The following is a 17,122-nucleotide window of genomic DNA, read 5'->3' as shown; positions in this document are numbered from 1 at the left end:
TTTTTTTTTTTTTTTTTTTTTTTTAATAAGGGTCATTCTAATGGGTATGAGGTGGTATCTTATTTTGGTTTTGATTTACATTTTTCTAATTTCTATTAGTGATGGTGAGCACCTTTTCGTGTGCTTATTGGCCATTTGTCTCTCTTCTATTCAGTAGTAACATAATGTTCTTTGCTCTCAAGCATAGACTTTTTTTTTTTTTAATCTACCACAGTTTGTGACACAATCTGTTGAACAGTGACTTCTGATATTCATTCTTCAAGCACAGTGATGTCATTATAGACAGTTTTCTGAAGGACTGAACTGAACTTTAACTTGTATCAAATAGGAGCCCACTGAGCACTGTCAGTTTTCTATAGATGTGCAAATTCTCTAGCTTTCACTATGAGCAGTGCTAATTTGCATCAAACTTCTAAAGACAATGAGGATCAGAGCTTGTAAATATCAAACTTATTTACATTTGTACTTCAGCTTTCTTAATTAAAAAATAGATTTATTTTTGTTATGTGTGCTTTGGCAGTAAATACTATTGTATTTGTGGTTTCATGCTAATTTTTTAAATTTCGATCTCATGAAACTCCATCCAAACGAATCATTTTTTTTTAAATAGGGAAAAACTGTGTGAGACCTTAAATGAGCTAAAAATATTACATCTGTACTGCCACCACCTGCCCATATATATTTCTGAACATCAAACACAGAGGAAGATGCAAAGGTCTGTCTTCTATAAAGTGTCGAGGTTGTTGGTTACAAAATGAAGCACACAAAGGAGAACCAGGCTGATCATGAGTGTATTCACGGGCACATCCATTTTAGGAAGCTTCATATTTAGAAATGGGGTTCTAAAGATGTTTCTTTAAAGCTATATTCCTTTATCCCTATTGTAAAACCTTCATGTACTCTCTTATGTCCCTGTAACTCAGCCTGAAGACTGATGACATGTGATTAGTCCATTCCTTTCCTTCCAGTCTGCATGTCAAGTCTGCCAAAAATCAAATTCCTAAGTACATGAGGCTCAGTTCTAGGTCTTCTTTTATATTTCAATGGTCGATCTGTCTACCCCTTTGTAATTCCACACCGTCTTTTTTATTATAATGTTTAAATAAGTTTGTTGTCTGAAGTATATAGTCTCTTGATTTTGATCTTTCACAGGAATGTCTTAGCTTTTTGTTCACCTTTTGTTATTTGTATGTATATAATACTGGATATCATAGACAATATATGTGTGTATATATATTGTATATATCATACAATACATATATATGGCTATATATATATATCGATATTCATATCCATATATATGGATATATATCCATCTGCCACTTTTAAGAGGCAGGTTTCCCATTAACTCTAATGCAATAGGTGTAAGTCAGCTAGTTTTGTTTGGGAGCCTCTAGTAAAGGAAGTTGTCTGCAGATTTCAATAGAATTTTCCAATTGGCTGACTCCATTCCATTTCTGGCTTTGAAGACTCCTATATGTGAAATCATATTTCAATATTTTATTACACAATGTAGATGTTTCCTCATAGATGATCTTAACAAGGTGACTAAAGTCTCACACTGCCAAAAATGGTAGTAAAAAGTGATTTTCTGTCCATAATATTTTAAAAAATGTAAAATACAGTATTAACATGAAGGTGTTTTGGAATGTCTTGTAACCTGTATTATGAAAAAGTATAATATCATTTTTTAAATTTTAGCCATATGAAATGTGCATCTTTTCTCGAGATATCAGTCTTGCTTTAGTCTTTAGGAAGTAATATACTATTTGGTGAGATTTTCTTTAAAATAACTTGCGAAACATATTAAGCAATTTAAATACTATGTTGAGTTTGACAGTGAATCCAGTGAGCCTCTAGGTGTTTCCAGTATTCTCTTGTGTTCCAAGAAGAGCTCTATTATTAAATATTTTTATCATTTTCCAAATTTCCTTGAAAGTTTAGAACATGCACTTTAATTATATTCTCATTTTGATTTCCTTTGATTGGAAAACCAATATTTAAGATGTTATATAACCTGATAGGCTTTGAAATCATTGTCTGAGTTTGAATTTTAACGCTACGATTTCTCAGCTATGTGAACTGGGATGAGTTAGTTAACCACACTGTGCCTGTTCTATACAGTTGGATTATTGTGAAAAGGTATTGATGTAATCTTTGCAAAGTAATTAAAACAATACCTAGCGCACTGTAAATCATCAATTAATATCATCTATTAATACTGATGTCATTTTCTAATTTTACTTAGAAAGTAAATGATAATACGGAGGAGCCTGGGTGGCTCAGTCAGTTAAGCATCTGTCTTAGGCTGAGGTCATGATCTCATAGTTCATGAGTTCAAGCCCTGCATGGAGCTCCATACTCACGAGGTGGAGATTGCTTGGGATTCTCTCTTTCTCCCTCTCTCTCTATGCCCCTCCCCAACTCATGGTTTTTTCTCTCTCTCAAAATAAATAAATAAATTTAACAAATGTTTTAAAAAAGTAAATAATAATATAAAATATTGTTAATGTTTTCACAGATAATATTTTGCTGCAGAAAGAATGCTAGCCTAGGATGAATGAATTAGGACTTCCAACATCTATAAAACAAGGACAATTTCATGAGCTTTATATATTTTATTTCAGCTAAATCTTATAAGAAACCATTTTATACAAAAAGAAACTAAGATTTTGTGAGGGAAAGCAGTCAATAAGTAAGAAAAAAATGGAAATGCTATCATTAATAGAACATTTACCAAGCTCTCAAGCCTATACTGAAAACTTTGCATATATTATCTCATTTAATGTTTACAGACAAGTCCATATAGGAATGTCAATATCTGCATTTGTCAGACAAGGGTTCTGATCCTCAGATCAAGTAATTTGGGGCTCCTGGGTGGGCCAGTCAGTTATGCCATCTGACTCTTGATTTTGGCTTGGGTCATGGTCTCATGGTTTGTGAGACCTCACAGTTCTTTGGGATTCTCTCTCTCTGCCCCTCCCCTGTTCTCTGTCTCTCTGCCCCGCTCCTGGTTTCTCTCTCTACCTCAAAATAAATAAATAAACTTAACAAAAAACTTTTTAAAAAAGATCAGTTAATTTAACCAAATCACATAGTTACTACACATTTAACTCAGGGAGATTTTAAGAGTTGTCAAAAAATATTTTCAATATTTAAATATTTTTATAAATTATTTGTTTACAATTACAGAGTACCTCCAAATGTTTGAGTCTCAGTTTTAATAATCATCATCAGTCCATAGTACTCCTATTAGATTCTGAAGATCTGACTGAAATAGTATATTGATAATAGAGCACAGAGTGAAATTTTATACATCTTACAAATATGAGGGAGTTCAATGGAAAGAGTCAAAGGTAATATTTACTGTTATTAGACTTGTTTGTATTCATTTATGCAGAAAAGCATAACTTGATCATTGTTTGACCCTGAAATTTGCACATAAATTGAAAATTATATAACAGTGTCCTGTAGTAACCTTACTACATAAATAATAGAAAGGATTGGCTAATTAAAAAGGCTGAATTAGATGGTTCAGTATTTCAAAATCTCTTATTCTTCATTAAAGTCCATTAATGATATCAAAATCGGAGAGGCTCTAGAACCTTGTAAATTCAGGCAGTCTATATATTTTCTTACATGGCATTATTTTTTATTACATATATTATTGATCATTGTTGTAGCCCTCCTCCTTCTACAGCTGGACCAAGATAGATCAATAATAGATCCAAGTAACTGCTGATATTCTTTTTTAGTTCATGTCTCAGAAACATTCTTATCAACCTTAAGAAAATCAAGGTTGTTTTTGATAATGATTTTGAGATGAGCACATAGGAACATAATAAAGGCAAAAAATAGGTGAAAAAGATGTGCATCTGTGGACCACGTATAGGTGGGCATTACAAGGTGTATTTCTGAGGCAGGAAGTAGGGAAAGAAAAAATAACAGGGAAAAGAAGACATTGTGTACATTTTTGTCATGTTTAATTTTTTTAATGTTTTTTAAAAAATTTATTTCTGAGAGAGAGAGACACGTACACACATAGTGTGATCAGGGGAGGGTCCGAGAGAGAGGGAGATACAGAATCTGAAGCAAGCTCCAGGCTCTGAGCTAGCTGTTAGCACAGAGCCCGATGCAGGGCTTGAACCCAGGAACTGTGAGATCATGCCCTGAGCTGAAGTCGGACATTTAACTGACTGAGCCACCCAGGTGCCCCAATGTCATGTTTAGCTTGTTTTATATGTTGTAGAGAAATCCAATAGAAAATGTATGGTAAGTTTCCAAACTCATGAAAAGGTATAGATTGAGATGTAGAATTCAGATTATCATCCCCGAGGTGGCAGATAAAACCATGATGCCCAAGGAAGAGCCAAAGGAAATAAAGCAGGGTTATAATTTTGTTCTGCTAGCATTTAAAAAGTTTAGCCTGGAAAAGGGTCAAAGATGAGAAGGAAGGTGAAGAAATGGCAGAGTAGCAGAAATACCGTTCATTCATTTAGCCAAGGAGGGAAGGAACTGAGGGTTTCCCAAAGAAGGCATTTTCAGCATTATCAGAGGAAACTGTAAAGTCCAGAATGGAAAGGGTTGATGCTTCTTTTAAAATGGTAATCAGAAGCTCATCAGATAGCTGAACAAGGATATGAAGACCAGAAAAGAGGTAGGAGGGAGTGAGGAGGTCTGAATCACTAAACCACCGAAAATGTTTGTTCTTGCATAATGTATCACATTCTGAGTTTTGTTGGTGATGGTGGTGTTTTATTTTCTTATAATTTCTCCTTCCTTCTTCTCAGGGCTTTTAATAATAATTTTTGTCTAAACCTTGAGGTCACTTATTTGATGTGCATGTTGCCTAGGGTTTGGCAATTTCTGTTCTTTTTTTTTTTATTTTAATGTGTATGTATTTTTGAGAAAGAGACAGATTATGAGCTGGGGTGGGGTAGAGAGAGACACGCACACAAAATCTGCAGCAGGCTGCATGGAGCCCGATATGGGGCTTGAACTCACGAACCCCAAGATCATGACCTGAGCCAAAGTCAGATACTTAACCAACTGAGCCACTCAAGCACCCCTGTTGTTCTTAAATAATCTGAAGAGTCTATAAAGAAAACTGGGTATTTAACATATGTCCAGGCCTAAAAAATAATAATAAAGATGAAAATCTGAGTCTCATGCCTGAAAAGAGAGATTGGGATACATCATTTTCTTTCAAACAAACATAGAAACAGTTTATAAAGTCACCTTTTTGTGTAGAAAGATGAAAAATCAGTGTTTAGAATATTTTCCAGTTAGTGTGCAACTTGCCTCTGGTGTATCACCAGTCAAATCTCATTATTTATCTATCCCTAAACACTGAGACATGGTTGAGTAACTCTGATAATACTTCTGATAATTTCAACATGAGATCACGGAGGTTACATTTTTCAGAAGTCCTGCTATGAATTGTCCGAATTGTGCACCGACCTTCTTAAAACCTAGCAATTTTTCTAACACAAGATGGATTTAAACGTCCCTGCTGCATAGAAACCATGAAAGATATCGTTAATTTCCAGGTGTTTGAAAATACAGGTCATGCGACAGTAAGTCCTCAGCCGTGTTGGATCTCTTTTCTTTCGCAAACTTGCCCCTGATAGCATTTCTAGAACCAGAGAGCAGTCAAGTGGAATAAGCAGTTCATCGGTGAAGGAAGATTTGAGGCGCATGATTTTTTTCCACAATGCTTTTTAGCCTATTTCTTCTTTATACCAGATGTTGCTCTTTCTTCAAACAGATCTGAGTCTTCCATACTTTCAATATGTTGCCAAACTCACTTGTGAAGGAAACCGAGAAGGATGGAGTTTTAAAAAGGAAATGTCTAAAGAAAGTACTTGGTCTCAGTCAAGTGGTCTGATCTATCTTTTTAATTGGTTCAATGACCAGCTGAGATGGTAAACACTTTGAAGGGCCATCAACTGAGTAACTGTATGAAATATTTATTAATGCAGCACAATAAGCTAGTTCTACTTTTTATTATTCTCTGACAGCAACACATACATATGTTCACTGAAAGTACTAACATGTATTACTAATACATTTTTATCACCAGGTTATAAATCCTTTGAAGTTAAGAACTATTCTAGTATCCACCATGTTGTCTGGTAATTGTTCAATACATTTCTAGGATGAATATATAAGAGATTCTAAATTGATGACAATTGCTAGATGTAAACATATAATCATTATAGATTAGGGACAATGACACTTCAGGGGCAAGAAGCAACCTAGTGCCCAGAGATTGGTTTCTTTCTTTTTTTGTGAATTTTTAATGTTTATTTATTATTGAGAGACAGAGAGAGACAGACCATGAGCATGGGCGGGGCAGAGAGAGGGGGGGACACAGAGTCCAAAGCAGGCTCCAGGCTCTGAGCTGTCAACACAGAGCCCGATGCAGGGCCTGAACCCACAAACCACAAGATTATGACCTGAGCCAAAGTCAAATGCCCAACCAACTGAGCTCCCCAGATGCTGCCCACCCCCCAAAAAAATTGGTTTCTGATAACATTTTCCAATAAAAGCAATCAGGGCTTCTTGGAGAAATGGCTGCTGGCTGATTCTAGGACTAGGCCAGGAAAAATTCCAGATGAATCTGAAGCAACTAATAGTGCTAGAAAATAAGGTAGTATGTAAAAAGAAAAGGCTACATTGTAAAGAAAGAAAGAAAGGAAGGGAGGGAGGGAGGAAGGAAGGAAGGAAGGAAGGAAGGAAGGAAGGAAGGAAGGAAAGAAATGTCTACTTTGATGGGTTTCACAGGAACCAACTGAAAGAGCTCCTCTTGGCCAAAGCTTGAACAGTTTGAGCAACAACATTGCCTTGTATTACGACTCAAATTATAAATGTTCTTGAGTCCATACTAATATAAATATTTACTGAATAATATGTAAATGAGAGACAAGAGGCAATTTTCCCATGTATAAGAATCCCAAATAATTATTTCAGGTTAGTTAATGTAGATTCTGTGCTCTGAATGAAGGGAGCATAGTTCACCTTAGATGTGGCCTGCTCCCAGTAATTTCCTTCCAGAGAGTGCAGTATGGAAAGAGATAGAAAAAGAGTAACTTTAGGATGGAGAATCAGGGCAAGCACCACGCCAGCCAGGTGAACAAGGTCATCATGAACAGTGCCAAGTCATAGTAATAGCATGTACTCTTGTCAATAGGTGATGAAAATAACACCTCTGTGTTCTCTCCTCCCCAAACCCATTAATTCTATCATGAGGGGAAAAAATAATTCCAGTAGGAAGGTGTCCTACACAATACTTGGCCAGTACTCTCCAAAGTTGGGTCATCAAAAACCAGGGAAACCTGAGAAACTGTCAGAATGAAGAGTTGCCTAAGAAGACATGACATTACCAACTCAATAGCATGGGCTGGGGGTACGTCCATACATCTTTTTTCCTTTTCTATTTTTGTTTTTTTAACATTTATATATTTTTGAGAGACAGAGAGAGAGCCGAGCAGGGTAGGGGCAGAGAGAGAGAGAGAGATGCAGAATCTGACACAGGCTCTAGGTTCTGAACTGACAGCACAGAGCCCAACGCGGGGCTCGAACCCACAAACTTTGAAATCATGACCTGAGCTGAAGTCTGATGCTTAACTGACTGAGCCACCACCCTGCCTGTATGTCTTTTATGTCTTGCTTGTGATACATTCTGCATGAAAAATGAAGGTGCTTAAAAATATATGCCCATGTGAAATATACTCTCTGAAACTGAGCATATTGATTATCCCTTGAAGATGATAAAACTAGTGTTTGCCCACAATAAAGTCTATAAAATGATTATATCTAGTTATGTGTAATGAACCCTATGTATAAAATTATTTTATTTTTTACTTATTTTTTAAAATAGTTTATTGTAAAGTTGGTTTCCACATAACACCCAGTGCTCATCCCCACAAGTGCTCTCCTCCATGCCCATCACCTCCCTTCCCCTCCTCCCCACCCCCATCTACCCTCAGTTTGTTCTTGGCATTCAAGAGTCTCTCATTATTTGCCTCCCTCCTTCTCCCCAACTATTTTTCCCCTTCTTTTCCACCATGGTCCTCTGTTAAGTTCCTCCTGTATGTGCAAACATGGTATCTGTCCTTCTCTGTCTGACTTATTTCGCTCAGCATAACACCGTCAAGTTCCATCCATGTTGCTACAAGTAGCTAGATTTCATTCTTTCTAATTGCCATGTAGTATTCCATTGCATAGATAAACCACATCTTCTTGATCCATTCGTCTGTTGATGGACACGTAGGCTCTTTCCGTGTTTTGGCTATTGTTGAGAGTGCTGGTATGAACATTGGGGAACATGTGCCCCTATGCATCAGCACTCCTGTATCCCTTGGGTAAATTCCTAGCAGTGCTATTGCTGGACTATAGGGGAGTTCTATTGTTAATTTTTTGAGGAATCTCCACACTGTTTTCCAGAGTGGCTGCACCTGGTTACATTCTCACCAACAGTGTAGGAGCGTGCCCGTTTCTCCACATCCTCACCAGCATTGAAAATCAAACAATCCAGTGAAGAAATGGGTAGAAGATGTGAACACAGTCTTCTCCAAAGAGGACATCCAGATGGCTAACAAACACATAAAATGATGCTCAGCATCCCTCCTCATCAGGGAAATACAAATCAAAACCACACTGAGATACCACCTCACACAGGTCAGAGTGGCTAAAATGTATAAAATTATTTTAATCCATATATAAATTTAAAGTTACAAGAATTGCTTGGTTGTAAATTCTGTTTCAGAGCAGAATAAAACCAGTTTAAATTGGAATTGCTTTCAGATTGGTGACTGTTCAAATCCATAGTGGATTAGTCTAACATATACATCATGCTTTTATGAGGTCCAATATTTTATCTTAAAGCTATAGCATATTACAGACCTTTGCTGCTTTCTAGGGTTTTTCAATTTATGCTTTAGTTTTAGGGTTTAGGACTCTCAATTTTTTTTCTAAAGTAAATATTTAATCTCGTGTTTTTTATATGCCATTTTCTGTCAGCCAAATTATCTTCAACTCTCCATTCTGAGCACCAGTTTTCTTTCCATTATATCATTAACTACAGAACATGTGAGATTATCTTTAATTTCATATATTTGCCAGCCAGGTTAATAAATAGTGCTTTTATCATTTTGTCTGAATGAATAAACTGAAAATGGCTATCTATGCGCAAGACATTTTCACTAAAATAATCTACCACTTCTTTTTACTGCAATGATTTTGGTAACAACTGTCTGATTATATTCTTGTCATAAAAAATATCTACCTTTTTTTTTTTTTGTAGAATTATAGGCTTTTTTTTTTCTTGGTGAAACTCATATGCTCTAGAAATTAGTCATTGCTTGGTTTATTGCAATTTAAAGTACTGACTTGATTTCTTTTCCCATCTTTGCTATTCTATATTGTTAAGGAAACAAACCTCATCGAGTGATGTAGTCTATTTAAGTCATTTTTAAAAACTGAAGGACAAATTATTTAAAGTCAAAATACATTTCCTCTCTGGGATAATTATATATGGTTCCACAGCCTATGGCATGGAAAAATAAAATAATCCCCAGTGCATAGACTTGCGTTCTAAATAATATCCACATACTGCTCTGGGTTAACTGTAAATTCTCACTAGTGTTAATTAAAAACTTATGTGGCAAAGATTCTAAACCACTCAATGAACATGACCTTTAGTTCTTCTTGTTGATGCCCACTGTTAAGTTATTTGCTGTTTTCTTAGATGCCTTCTCTTCATTCTTTATACTTATACTGCAATTTACTGGTAAATTATTTCTGGAAATTATACCAGCTTTAACTCTTGTATTATAGGGATGATTCCAAAACTAGGGAAATGAATTTTTATCAAATCCTTAGAGATTTACCGAACCTTGAGTAAATTACCCTCCCCATAGGCACACCAGCTCTGAACCTATAATAATCCATGTAACAAAGGAATTGCTGAGCTTTATTTAATTTGTTGAATTAGATAAAAGTAGTTTGAGACCTTTAATGCAAATCTCTTTGAAGGTATGAAGTATCATCATTGGACTTAGTATCATTTAAATGATATCCACCTATGTGAACTGCTGTAGATTGCTTTGGGACTTTTTTTGGACTTTTAACAATATTTGTTCTTCCAATCCATGAGAGTGGAATGCCTTTCCATTTTTTGATATCATCTTCAATTTCTTTCATCAGCGTTCTATAGTCTTCAGAGTACAGGTCTTTCAGCTCCATGGTTAAGTTTCTTCCTAGATATTTTATTATTTTTTGTGCAATTATTTTTGTTTTTTTCTAATTCTACTTATTAGAGACAGAGATATAAAGGGGAAGGGGCAGAAAGAGAGGGAGACAGAGAATCCCAAGTAGGCTCTGTGCTGACAGTGCAGGACTCGAACTCCCAAACTGTGAGACCATCACCTGAACTAAAACCAAGAGTCGGTTGCTTAGCTGACTGAGCTAAGCACCCCTATTTTTGGTGCAATTGTAAATGGGATTATTTTCTCAATTTTTCTTTCTGTTACTTTATTATTAGTGTACAGATATGCAGCTACTTCTGTATATTTTGTATCCTGTGACTTTACTGAATTCATCTATTAGTTTGAACAGTTTTTGGTGGAGTTAGGATTTTCTATATATAGTATAACCTCATCTTCAAATAGTCAAAGTTTCACTTCCTTACCAATCTGGATGCTGTTTATTTCCTTTTCTTGTCTGATTGCTGTGGCTAGGGCTTTCAGTACTACCTTGAATAAAAGTTATGAGAGTGGACAACCTTGTCTTATCCCTGATATTAGAGGAAAAGCTCTCAAGTTTTCCTCCAGTGAGTATGATGTTAGTTGTGGATTTTTTATATATGGTCCATATTATGTTGATATATGTTCCCTCTTTGTTGACAGTTTTTATCATGAATGTATGTTGTGTTTCATCAGATGATTTTTTCTGCATCTATTGAGATGATTGTATGGTTTGTATTCTTTCTCTTGCTGATGTAATGTATCATGTTGATTGATTTATGAATATTGAACCATCCTTGCATCCAGGAAATAAATCCCACTTGATTCTGGTGAATGATTTTTTTAGTGTATTACTGAATTTAGTTTGCTAATATTTTATTGAAGATTTTTACATCTATGTTCATCAGAGATTCGGGCCTATAGTTCTCTTTTCTGGTATTGTCTATGTCTGATTTCAGTATCAAGGTAAAGCTGGCCTTATAGAATGAATTTGGAAACTTTCCTTCTTTTATTGTCTTGGAATAGTTTGAGAAGAGTTGGTATTAATACTTCTTTAAGTCTTTGGTGGAATTTGGGACACCTAAGTGGCTCAGTCGGTTAGGCGTCCAACTTGAGTTCAGGTCATGATCTCATGGTTTGTGAGCTCGAACCCCATGTCAGGCTCTGTGCTTACAGCTCATAGCCTGGAGCCTGCTTCAGATTCTGTATCTCTCATCTCCCCCACTCAGTGTCTGTCTTTCTCTCTCTCAAAAATAAATAAACAATTAAAATTTTTTCAAGCGGTTGAATTTGTTAAAATTGTTAAAGTGGTCATACAACTCAAAACAATGTACACAGTTAATGGAATCCCTGTCAAAATACCAATGACATTTTTCACAGAACTAGAAAAAAAATATTCCTAAAATTCATACGGAACAACAAAATACCCTAAATAACCAAAGCAGTTTTGAAAACAAACAAACAAACAAAAACCCCCACAAAAACAATGCTGGAGTATCACANATGACATTTTTCACAGAACTAGAAAAAAAATATTCCTAAAATTCATACGGAACAACAAAATACCCTAAATAACCAAAGCAGTTTTGAAAACAAACAAACAAACAAACAAAAAACCCCACAAAAACAATGCTGGAGTATCACTATCCTAGATTTCAAGATATACTGCAAAACTATAGTAATCAAAACAGTATATAATGGCACAAAAATAAGCACATCGATCAATAGATATAGATCACATAGAATAGGAAAGTCTAGAAATAAACCTACACTGATACTGTCAACCTACAAGAGAGGAGGCAGGAATATACAATGTGGAAAAGACAGTCTCTTCAACAAATGGTGTTGGGAAAACTGGACAGATACATGGAAAATAACGAAACTGTACCACTTTCTCACCCTCACAAAAATAAACTCAAAAAAAAAAACAAAAAAAACCCTTAGGATTAAAGACCTAAATATGATATGTGAAACCATCAAACTCATAGAAGAAAACATGGTCAGTAATTTCTTTGATATGACGCATGGAAACATCTTTCTATATATATCTCCTCAGTAAAGGAAAACAAAATTAAATCATTGTGACTAAACTAAAAACAAAACATCAAAGCAAAACAAAAAACCCCACAAGCTTGCACAGCAAAGGAAACCATCAACAAAACAAAAAGGCCGTCTACCTAATGGGAGAAGATATTTTCAAATGATATGTTTAATTAGGGGCTAATACCCAAAATATATAAATAACTTACACAACTCGCACCCAATAATAATATAATAATAATAATAATCACATTTAATAAATGGGCAGAGGACATTTTTCCACACAAGACATACACATGGCCTGAGGGTACATGAGAAAGTGTTCACCACCACTAAACATCAGAGAAATGCAAATCAAAACAATGAGATATCACCTTACACCTGTCAGAATTGCTCAAAAGCAACAACAGCAGCAGCAAAACACAGAAGAAATAGCAAATGGTTTTGAGGATGTAGAGAAAAAGAACCCTTACTCACTTTTGATGGGAATGAAGATTGGTGCAGCTGTGGCTGAAAACACTATGGAGTTTCCTCAAACAATTAAAAATTAAAAATATAACTACTGGGGTGCCTGGGTGGCTCAGTGGCTTAAGCAGCCAACTCTTGATTTCAGCTCAGGTCGTGATCTCATAGTTTGTGAGTTGGAGCCTCACATCAGGATCTGTGCTGATAGTTCAGAGCCTGCCTGGGATTTCTCTCTCTTTCTCAAGGTAAATAATTAAACTTAAAAAAATAAACAAAAATAGAATTACTGAATTAACCCATAATTCCACTACTGGATATTTATCTAAAGCAAATGAAAACACTAATTCAAAAAGATGTATTCACACTTAGGTTTATTGAAGCATAATTTACAATAGCCAAGATATCAAAACAACCCAAGTGTCTATCTTAGACAGATGAATGGATAAAGATGTGAAATATATGTAAAATGGAATATTACTCAGCAATGGATGAGTAATATTATACCCTAGAGGATATAATGCTAAATGAAATAAGAGAAAGACAACTACCATATGATTTCACTAAGATGTGTAATTTATGAAACAAGCCAAGCAAACAAACAAAACAAAGAGACAAACAAAAAGCAGTCTCTTAAATATAGAGAAAAAAGTGATGATTACCAGAGGGGAAGTGGGTGGGGAGAAGGATGAAAAAGATAAAGACGGTCAAGAGTATACTTACACTGATGAATCCTGAGTAGTATATGGAATTATTAAACCTTTGTATTGTACATCTGAAACTAATAACACTGTATGTTAATTATACTTCAATTAAAAAGTGTGAATCCCTTTGGGGCACCTGGGTGGGTCAGTCAGTTAAGCGACTGAATTCGGCTTAGGTCATGATCTCACAGTTCATGGGTGCGAGCCCTGCATTGGGCTCTGTGCTGACAGCTCGCAGCCTAGAGCCTGCTTCGGATTCTGTGTCCCCCTCTCTCTCTGCTCCTCCCCTGCTCGCACTCTGGCTCTCTCTCTCTCGAAAATAAATAAACATTAAAAAAAAACTTTTTTTAAATGTGAATCACTTTGAAAATTCTCTGTTAAGTCACTTTCCTAAGCTTCCTTGAGGTGAAATCATTATGCCTTCAATTATTATATCCTGCATTTATTAAATACAAACTATGGATGAGATGCTGGATTTGGCCTAAGAAAACACATCCACAACTCCTGCTTCCAAGGGGTTGGAGTCTGGAGGGGCAGACAGACGTGTAATACAGCTCTTACATGAGGTGGTTAACATTTTACATAGGAATATCAGGTTTCTAAGGACACATGAAACGTAGGTACCCAACCTGGGGCTTGGATGACAAAGAAAAGGCAAAACGAGGGGATAGAGCAGCTGTTTCCTGGAGTCTTGCTGTTGAGCAAACCACCAGGAGTGCAGGAGGGAATGGGCAGTGTAGGTAAAGGAAATAGTGTGATGTGGACACATGGAAAGATGAACAGCAAGTGATCTGTGAAGCTTTATACTGTAGTTTAATTGCAGGTGCTTCCGAGGAGAAGTGCAGAAAATGAGACTAGAAAACTAAGCTAGAACCAAAGCAAAACATTTTTAGGGTCTTGAATAAGACTTTAGATTTAGATAATAGATAATAGTCAGTCCTTGACTAATTACAGGTGATTTTGAAAGTGCAATCCATGTAAATTTGCTGAAAGATTGGGNTCTCTCTCTCTCTCTCTCAGAAATAAATAAAACACTAAAATATTTAAAAAAATAAAATCAGTAACTTATTTAAGTGTGGAATCTCTAAAACCACTAAAAGTAATATTCAAATTTAATGAAGGAAAAACAAATGACTTTGCTTTTATTTTTTTCCCCAGTGGGAGAGACTTCTGAGATTTGCCCAGAAGCCACTGATTTTTTGTGCCACGACAAGAAGTGCATTGCGTCTCACCTTGTTTGTGACTATAAACCAGACTGCCCTGATAAGTCTGATGAGGCTCACTGTGGTAAGTGGTTTTGTCAGGTTTTGTCCTCTGATGCAGGCCCGGTCAGCACAGATTTTCACTTTATTAGGAAAGTAACATATCGGCATTGGTGACTGAGGGGAAATGTTCTCTTCATGAACTAGAGTAGATTTAAAATAGCTGAAACCTTTTTATTTTCCGCTTTTCTAGGCACATGTCTAAATTTCAGCTCTCTCAACCGTTTTACCCTCATGCTAAACACTGCAGCAAATCTTGTCACAGAAATTTCTCAACATGTCATTGTGCAGAATTGTACGTGGGGTCAGAATTTTAATGGCCAGAAATTAGACCTAGCTGTCTACCTTTCTTCATTGGTTTTCACTTCCTTTTTCATTCCTTTTCCAAAAGATGGTTCATTTTATACATGAGGCTATAAATGAGCACTTTGAATAAATACTAGTTTAATGATTAGTTTTATCAACTACATTGCTCTGGGAAAAGAGGACTAGATTGGCCACATTGTTGTTTTTATTGAAGCTTTATTTCAAGTGATGTTTAAAAGTTATATATAAAACAAGTATGTAATTTTTAAATGTGAGCATGTAATAATTAAATCCAAAGAAGCTTTTTTTTCATATTTTTACTGATGAGCATTCGTATGGAACCTTGATGCCATACAGGCTACCTGTTGCAGTGTTTGCTGCATAGGAAACTACCTTAAAAGTTAGGAGCCTAAAGAAGTTTCATTTGGCTTTCAGTTGTATGGATCACTAATTCAGGAAAGAATCAGCAAGGCAGATTGTTTCTGATCCACACGTCTTCAACTAGTATAGCTGAAATGGGAGAGTTACTTTACAGGTGGCTTCATCCCCTCCACGTTTGACACACTGGTCCTCTTTGGTCTCTGTATCTGGTTTGACATGGTGTCTCATCCTCCAGGGTAATTAAATGTTTCGCTTGGGCTTTCCATAATGTGGCTGCCACAAAACAGGTATCTTGCATGGGACTGGCGTTTACCAGAGTAAATGCTCTCAAGAGCAGGCATTCTAGAATCCATAGGAAAAAACAACAGGAATTCTTATGACTCAGCCTTAGAAATTCTAGAATGGCATACTTGTCTCTCTCTAATGGTCATTCAAACTAAAAAGCCTCACTTAGAGTCAAAGAGAGATAGGGTTAGACTCCATCTTTGCGAAAATGTCATGCATGTAGAGGAAGGGAGAATCCTAAAGTCAAGTTTAAATTTTTATTTTTAACTTACTGTCATTTTTATTCTTCAGCATCTTATAGTATTTATGCTTCTGAAGTGTTCATCTTCTCTTAGTTTTCATTTATTACTTTTATTAAATTGTGGTAAATATATATAATATAAAATTTACCATTTTAACCATTTTTAACTGTACAGTTCAGTGGCCTTAACTACATTTGCATGGTTGTACAGACATCATGACCATCCATCTCCAGAACTTTTTCATCCGAAAAAATTGGAATTCTGTGTCCATTAAACAATAATCATCCATTTTCCCTCTCCCAACCCCTGAAAGGCACCATTTTCTTTTCTATTTCTATGCATTTGACAACTCCAGGTATTTTATATAGTATTTAGTATCATACAGTAATTGTCTTTTTGTGACTGGCTTATTTAATTTAGCATAAATTTCTCAACATTTATCCTGTATTTTAATTTTAAAAATCACAGTATAAAAGGGAGTGAAAATCACTGGCACTTCTGAGCACTGTATTGTCAATGCCACAGTACTATAATAACCTGGATTTTGTAAACTTTTGTGTATTTCCTTTATATACATTCTCAAACAAAATTTGTAATACATTGAAAAATACTTTCTGTTGTTTTTTTTTTTTGTTTTTTTGTTTTTTTTAAGTTTTACTTAAATCCCAGTTAGTTAGTTGTTTTTTCTAGCTTTTTTCCTTAGGTGCACCAAAAAATACATATTTTGATACTGACTGTAGAACTGATTTCAATGGAGCTCTAAAAACATGCTCTAAAACATTTGTAAAATCACTAATTTTCTACCAGTCCTAACAAGTGGAGTATTTAATAATCACCAGCAAAATAAATAAAGACTCTAAAGGAGAGACTTGGAACTTTCCTTTAGAACATTATGACATATTTCCTTGGAACATTATGACATTGATATACATAATCCAGAGAGAAGAAAAGACAGTTGTTGCATGCACAGAGAAAACTAATTACCACAATTAAATTTTCTTCCTCTCATTTTCAGATGCACGTGTTTTGAAAACATTTACATACAAAATATATTCTTCCATTTATTCCTATTCTTAGTCTGGGCTAGGAATAACAATGAATGTATAAAAATGAATAAGACATTGTCTTGAACTTCAAAACCTTGCTTTCTACTGTCGGGGGGGGGGTGGGGAGACAGGGGCAGGGGGAGCGAT

General features: G+C 35.5%; 1 protein-coding gene across 1 annotated transcript in view; it reads left to right on the top strand.

Moving 5' to 3' along the window:
- MALRD1 (MAM and LDL receptor class A domain containing 1) overlaps nucleotides 1-17,122 on the top strand; it is a 757,419-nt gene that overhangs the window by 501,403 nt on the left and 238,894 nt on the right. Inside the window, exon 31 of the mRNA XM_077772480.1 lies at nucleotides 14,612-14,740. Coding sequence (XP_077628606.1) covers nucleotides 14,612-14,740 — 129 coding nt within the window. The remainder of the gene's footprint in view (nucleotides 1-14,611; nucleotides 14,741-17,122) is intronic.

This window comes from Crocuta crocuta, unplaced genomic scaffold (genome assembly GCF_008692635.1).
Source record: "Crocuta crocuta isolate KB4526 unplaced genomic scaffold, BGI_CrCroc_1.0 scaffold96, whole genome shotgun sequence".
NCBI classification, from domain to species: domain Eukaryota; kingdom Metazoa; phylum Chordata; class Mammalia; order Carnivora; family Hyaenidae; genus Crocuta; species Crocuta crocuta.
This window is presented reverse-complemented; position numbering and strand designations above follow the sequence as displayed.